The sequence below is a fragment of the Doryrhamphus excisus genome, linkage group LG12 (genome assembly GCF_037039965.1).
Source record: "Doryrhamphus excisus strain RoL-2023G ecotype Guam linkage group LG12, RoL_Dexc_Guam_v1.1, whole genome shotgun sequence".
Classification (NCBI taxonomy): domain Eukaryota; kingdom Metazoa; phylum Chordata; class Actinopteri; order Syngnathiformes; family Syngnathidae; genus Doryrhamphus; species Doryrhamphus excisus.
In genome coordinates this window covers 12,481,432-12,488,873 of record NC_136368.1, presented here as the reverse complement: position 1 = coordinate 12,488,873, position 7,442 = coordinate 12,481,432, and the positions used below count along the sequence as shown (strand labels likewise).

The 7,442-nt window shown below is 37.8% G+C and overlaps 1 protein-coding gene and 1 long non-coding RNA gene across 2 annotated transcripts; both read left to right on the top strand.

The window, feature by feature from the left end:
* Positions 1-1,037: 1,037 nt before the first annotated feature.
* Positions 1,038-3,409, top strand: LOC144901565 (uncharacterized). Its single transcript, XR_013629616.1, has 3 exons — positions 1,038-1,101; positions 2,087-2,135; positions 2,726-3,409. It is a non-coding gene; the product is annotated as an uncharacterized LOC144901565 (long non-coding RNA).
* Positions 3,410-3,487: 78 nt separating this feature from the next.
* LOC144901539 (uncharacterized) lies at positions 3,488-7,234 on the top strand. Its single transcript, XM_078795253.1, has 4 exons — positions 3,488-3,816; positions 4,008-4,163; positions 5,028-5,120; positions 5,946-7,234. The coding sequence occupies exons 1-4, from the start codon at positions 3,676-3,678 to the stop codon at positions 6,252-6,254; spliced, it is 699 nt and encodes a 232-aa protein (XP_078651379.1). The 5' UTR covers positions 3,488-3,675; the 3' UTR covers positions 6,255-7,234.
* Positions 7,235-7,442: the final 208 nt, after the last annotated feature.

Genomic DNA, 7,442 nt, shown 5'->3' with positions numbered 1-7,442 from the left:
CCTTGTCACCACAGCAACACGCTGACCAGAAAGCAGGACCAAAGTCCACCTTGGGCCAAAATGAAGGCCTGCTTCATGTTGTGCCTCAACAGTCAAACAAAACTTTCAACTTGAAACTCAACTTTAAATTCAAACCATCTTCACGTCACGCCATGGAGCAAACCCTCAAGTGAGCTATAATTTTTCTTTGGCATTTTTTGTGTCACCACAGTAAGGGCAGTAACAGCAAAGACAAATAATGTGATGATAGCCATAGAACAGGAAATTGAACTTACTATGGCATATAAAAGTGTACAATATGAGCAATACAGTTTATAAGTGGACGCAACCAAACAAACGAGAGACGATGAGAAATTATGTCAACAATTAAGTCAACATCTCTATCAATATAAACAAGGAAGGGACGGCATGATGTAAGGACACATTTGATTGGTTAGACCAGGGATAGGGAACATTTGACTTGCAAGACAGATGTCGCTCTTTTTGTGACTGCATCTGGCTAACACCATAACATGGATTTATTTACAGCTATTTACTTTCCGCTGACATTTTCGAGTATTTGCAGAAATCACAGCGCTAAAAATAACTTTCAAAATATTCCATCCGTTTTATATGACAATGCAGGTGGCCAGAGCCAGTGTGAGCTTATTAACTGCACTCAAAAAAACGACTCAAGCCCATCTTAAAGGTAACACATTTTTATATTATTAGTCCAGTGAAAATATATTACCTACAGTAAAAACTAAAAAAAAATTAATAAGTCTGACTGGAGTAAATCTCATTTGGACCTGTAACACAAAAACAATGGGTCACACAAAAGAACAGACTCAAGCCCTTCTTAGAGGTAACACATTATTATATTGTTAGTCCAGTGAAAATGTATTACCTCAAATAAAATTCAATAAAAATTAAGAAGTGTGACTGAAGAGAATCTCATTTGGACCTGTAACACCATAATATTGTGTCGGGGCAAGACCACGCCCCTAAACACCTTGGCCATTCTCTCCCTACTTGTGCGAGCACCCGCATCCGCCATTTTGGGACTCAGCAATTTTACAAAGTCAGCGTCGTTGGATCAGGGAAAACAACATTGTGTTTTGGGTAAGTATATTTTAGTATTGTGAAATGTTCTGGAGGTTAGTTGTTGAGCAGGACAGTAAGTTAGAGTTGCCACCGCCATTGTTCTGACTATACTGTGTGCATGCTTGCTTCTTTTGGTTCGCTTTACAAACGTATTCAACCATTATTTAATTTCGAAGCGAAGTTCGTTGTCCAATAACTTTAATAAAAGGTAGTTATCCCTTCATTTTAACACTAGCATTGCTACTTTGCTGCAAGTACTTTGCTCTCGCTTTCACGCCACGGCGACAAGCTACGGCAGGGCCTGTGGGCGCGCTTATAGACTGACGTATTGTGTATATTCAAACAACATGGCGTTGCAGTTTCGTGTACGGTGGACATGTTTTTGTTATTAGCGGATCTAGTCCGCTAAGAAGACTATGTGCATTCATTCATGCATGTCGTGTGCATGTCATTGCTTACAGGCTTGCTGTGAACTTGCCCAGGCATATTTAGCCTGAGCCGACAAGTGTGTAGCGATGCTAAAATCTGACAATGCAAGCGAGTCCGTGCAGGGGACATCGGTAAAAATGCATTTCTTTCACAGGAAAAGATATATAGATGTTCGTTTGGTAAAGCTTCAATTTAAAATATACTGTGTGTTGGACCACATAATCTGAAAAGAATACTTTGAATATTAAGTCCATTACATTAAGCCTTTGAAACTAATGAATCAGAGCTTCAGGACAAGATAAAAAGTGTGTAGGATATAAATTGACGTCAATATCTATCTGCAGATGAAATTTCAGTAAAATCTGATGGTGCAAAATGTTTTTGACCTGGATTTAGTACTGCACGTCACTATTTCATTGTCCTATTTTCAATATGGATGCTCAATGTTCAATATGGTTTGCTGTGTTACCAAGCTCTCTTTTTGCAGCCAGTTTGTAAGTATTTAGGTATATAGTTTTTTAATTTATCTACACTATTAATTTACTGTGTGTGATTTGTTGTTTTTGTTTTATAGGTTCATAAATGTGGACTTGCAAAGAGTGCAGTTTGGAAGCGGATACCAGGTACTTGGTGTTGAAACATTTTAGGCAGGTGCATGGGCATCTTCGAGGTAGTTATCGATATCCATGTTCCTACACCGATTGCCCTTGGAGTAAGCTATCTTCATCAAGCACTGGAGAGGCTGACCTGATCCCCTTGTTGAGTATATGGTTGGGGGTTTGCGGATGTTGATATTGAAAAGATTAATCATTGTCAGAGGTTAGTACCATTTTTAATAATCAGCCACTGATCAACTTATAATGCTGCTTTTTTCATCCTCATTTAGTATTATAGTCTAGGAGTAGCCCTAATGTTGACTGTAGGAGGCAACATGGCTCAGGAGGTAGAGTGGTTGTCTCTCAACCTGAAGGTTGTGGGTTTGATCCTCCATCCTCCCATGTCTCTAAATATCCTTTGGGCAAGATATTAAACCCCCGTTTGCTCCTGATGCATCAGTAGGTAAATGTGCTAACAGTATCAAAGAGCCTTGGAGGTGGAAAAGCACTATACAAGTGAAAGGAGGTAGTCCTAGCTTATTTGCAGTGATAGATGTGCTAAAATTACAACATATATTTTTTTTTATCTAAAACACATTTGTTTGTTTTTTTCACAGAGTAAGAAGTGTTTGAAAATGACATGTCCTGCTGTTCTGCGAATCATCTTCGGTGATGACTCCGACTCAAGAAGACTACCCCTGGTGTCTGGACTTCCAGCAACTGTGGAAGAGCTCCAAACAACGTTAAAGACATTTTTTCAGCTGGCAGAAGATTTCCGCCTCCAGTATATGGATTCTGACTTCAATGCTTTCATGAACCTAACAGATATGTCAGATGTTCAAGATAAAGGCACAGTGAAGGTAATATGCACGACAACCATGCTGCCTGAAGAACCTACCATTATGCTGTATCCAGTGGACCCAGGGCAGTTGAATCCACACCCAACCTCACCTCCTGAAACATCTCCCGACTCCCTGCTACCCCAAACCACTTCATTGGCTTCATCCAGCAGTGATGATACAGTCCACACATCAACACCACATTCATCACCTCAAGTACAGCTCTCCAAGTGCTCCTGCTGGCCTAAGATTTTTGTGGTCCCAAAGTTTTCATATGAGGCTGAGTTGGAGTTGCAGTTGAAAAATGATGAGTTTGAGAGAGATGGCGCATATTTCTACCCAGGACCAAAACTTAAAGGACAAATTCTTGATGGACTGGCTCAAGAAATAATGAAATACACAAAGTATCCCAAAGATTATCAGTGTGAAGAGGTGGCTGAAGCCTTAACTAGAGCCCATCCTTGTCTGGGCAGTTGGGGAACAGGACAGGATTTTGGGGTTGGAAACAATCACTGAAATACAAGCTGCAGAACTATCGGACAAAACTGGGGCGGCTAGGTGATCCTGAAATTCATGTGAACTCCTTAAAACACAAGAGGAAGGGACAAGGAAAAGCAGCAGCCAGTATAAAGAAGCCAAGGAAGGCAGAAGTTCACTACATTCCTTTGCACCCAAAAGGCGAGACTGCAGAAAGTCTGGAGGAGGAGCGAATCAGTATACTATCAGAAATGAAGAAACGCTTCAATGAGGTGGTGATAAAGACAAAAATGGAAAAGACTTTTTCCCACAGACGACTGGAAATTGTGGATGAGAGACCAATGATCGAAGACTTCAAAGACCGATGGCCAGCCTTGTTTCAGGAGAGTGGTGTAAGTATACACCACGGTGGACTATTGCATTTTGATATGGTTTAGAACTGGGTTGTTGACAGCTGTTCAGCTGTTGTTGTTATTTCTCCTAGCTTTAGGTCCGGTCGTCCGGTCCTGGTTCCACACACTTGCTGTATGTGATTGTATTTACATTTAATTAGTTTTTTTTTTTTTTTTTTTTTTTCCCACAGGTGAATGATGAGTTCATGAGAATCACCACAAAACCACTACTGTCAAAGTTTTTCGGCCAGCTTGACCACTTTACTCCAAAGCTCAACTCCCTTTTCAAGTCCAAAGGAGGAGCGAAGGGACAGAAGATGAAGAATATCCTGGCAGTCTATGATGAGGTGGGTTTTAATTACATTGATGTTATCAAATTCATTCATTCGTTCATTTTCTACAGCCCTTACCCTCACGTGGGCATGCTGGAGCCTATCCCAGCTGTTCCGGTATGAAATTTAATTTTTAATGCCAAGTGGCAAATTATCATACAGGAATTGGTTAATTGGTGACTCCAAATTGTCCATAGGTATGAATGTGAGGGTGAATGGTTGTTTGTCTATATGTGCCCTGTGATTGGCTGGCGACCAGTCCAGGGTGTACCCCGCCTCTCGCCCGAAGACAGCTGGGATAGGCTCCAGCACCCCCGTGACCCTCGTGAGGAAAAAGCGGTAGAAAATGAATGAATGAATGAATGAATGAATTGATTTGAAGTGAATTCACTACTCTGTGCATTATTTTTTGTCAAAGTCAAAACATGTTTTTCAATTGTAAATTTTTTGGCTTTTTGATCATTTTGGTGTAATTATGGTTGATCCCCAGCACACGATAATTATTAACTTGAACTTTTTATCTCAGTCTGCAGAAGTATTTCCATTTCTCTTAAATTGAAATGAGCTTTGAAAACTGGAAGATGACTGATGTATTCATAGTTGAAATAGCTGTATCCCAATGACAGCGTTGTAAGCTAGCTCATTCTAACTTGTTTTCTCGTGTTATAATGCACAGAAAAGGGAAAGAAATATGTTAATTTTTCACATAAAGATTGAGAATGATGGGCAAAATTCCAAAAACTGCAGTTACCCTTTAAAAACTGCAATGTTCTATGTAATTGATAAAAACAAGAAAAAGTCATTATCTCCACAACTGGCTTTTTACGTTGTTTACCATGTCCCCCTTATTAAAGCCAAATACATGTACATGTGTTTCAGTGTGATGAAATAGATGCGAAGAGGGAGTGTGTTCTGAAGAGCCTGATTATCTACCTCAACGAGGATCCAGCTTCCCTCGTCAAGGAGTACCTGGTAAATTTCACTTTTAACAAAAGAGCATGTCTTAGCACTGGTAGTATGTTCCAGTGTTTAATCTTTGTTTTCTTTAATTAATAGCAGAACATTGGGTAGTGTCTTTCCTTGAATTGCATGCATGTTTTGGTTATCATACAATGGTCATGGTTTAATTAATTTAAACACGCATCACCTTACTTATTGTATCCTACCCTTCCATCTATTAGTTTTACAGTCTGTTACATTTGTTCACTTCCTTGACATACAGTACATTGTTGTATTCTTAATGCATTGTTGCCCATCTTTGTTCTTGATGTATGTTTATCAGAAAACATCAATTTTATTAGAATTCCTATTAGCTAACTAAACAAAATGGCTGGCAAACTGAACTACATTACATTGACCATCTATGGTTGACTCTCAAAAATGTTAACCCCATGTTAACATTATGTTACATGTGTAAAACAATTGTAAATGCGTAATATAAACTACAATGAAAGGAATAAATTCATAATGTAAGGTTACTTCTGCCTTAATTGAAGACGTGACTGTTGTCAATGTGGGATCAAATATCACCACCTTCAGTTTTACAGTGAAGGTAAAAGTAACCTCAAATGTTCATTTATTTCTTCCATTCATCATTCATAAACATTTCCAATTGTTTTCCACATTTAAAACTATAAAAAACATGTTTTGTCTTAACATTTTTGGAACGGATTAATTGGATTTACATTGTAGAGAAATGTATTTAGGTTAGGAAGGAATTCATCCATCAACATGAAATATTCAAAACTAGCATTTTCCTGAGCTTATTCTTTCTGTATATCTGTTTCTGTTTTTCAGGCAACTGCTATTGAGGATGCAGAAAATGATCTTGCAACAACTGTTATGTGCATTTTTGTTGTCAGAGGTGGTGAGCGTGACTTTCCTGATAACATATGGGTTGTCATTGAAGGAGTTAAAGTCCTCTCCAATGTCAGAAGTGTCATTGTGGCCTTTGCCTTGCTCTTTGGGCTTATCTATGCCTTGGATCTCAGCTATCCAGACAACCTAAAATACACATTTGAGTTTGTCCAGAAGATTCTCATGAATATGGATGGACACAAACTCAATGTGAAAATACAGCAGTTGAAAATGAAGATGTTCATCTAAATGGAGGTATGAACTTTGGCCTATTGTTTGTTCTGTTGCCTGTTGTCTAACATGTTTAAACATTTGAAATTGCACTACTTTTCTAAACCTGTTTACCTCAAGAAACCAAGTGTGGAGGACCAAATGGGACAGAATGAAATAGATAAATGCATCTTTAAATAATTACATGTCGGTAGTTAAATTTTACAAATCTTTAAATTAGTCATTACATAATACACCATTAAGTAATCAAATGCGTCAATAACTGTCTTTAAGTCAAATATCAGCTCATTTACTGTAGAAACATAAGTATTTCAAATTATTTCACTATTTAATTATTATTAGTTATTTTAATAATGTAGTTAATTTTTTCACTATAATTGTTTTGTGGAGTTGTGGTTGCATGTTTATGAATTGTGCGGAAATAACTCCCAACTCCCTGACTTATGTGATCTCTAGATCAGCAGATCCTGCTTCCACATACTCTGTAAGGTTTAAAATACCTTTCACCAACTCCCGGGAAAGTTAGGAGTTTGTATAACTTCTGGACTTCAGACCATTCGACCAGATTGACGTTAGTCACACCCACAGATTTTGATGGGTGTTTGTGATACATAATTCATGACGCTGCACCCCAGAGCCGTGAAATAATAAAATTTAACTATTAACTATTTGACACATTTAGTTCTTTAGAGATTGATTTATTTAATTTTGTCCCATTTGGTCCACCGCACATAAGTAGAAATGTAAAGGTACCATATTAGTAGTGACGCCAATATTAACAATATACCTCAGCCCATCATGAGCAGACAGTGTGACATTTGACATATTAGCACTTTGTAACTCACAAATGATAGCGGTTGCACTTTCAGTGGTTGATCTGGTTAAATTATATTTTCGGATTGTTATTTCTAATAATGACAATTTTGGAAGGAAAGCTGTAGTGCATCTCTAACATGTTTATTGTAAAAAGCTGAAGTTTTGGCTATGTTGTACAGAAATGTGGCTTTATCCCTTGTTTTAAATAAATTCTTGTCAGGTGTAGTTCCTTGTACTGTATATTCTTCAGGAGTTTGGGATTAATTTGACTAATTGTATTAATCACACATTTTTAGTTAAAATGAAGTAAAAACTATTCATTAGTTTAATTAAATTACTGTGTGTTAACTGTACTTTGTAGAAATTGATAGAACTGTCTCAATTACAGTT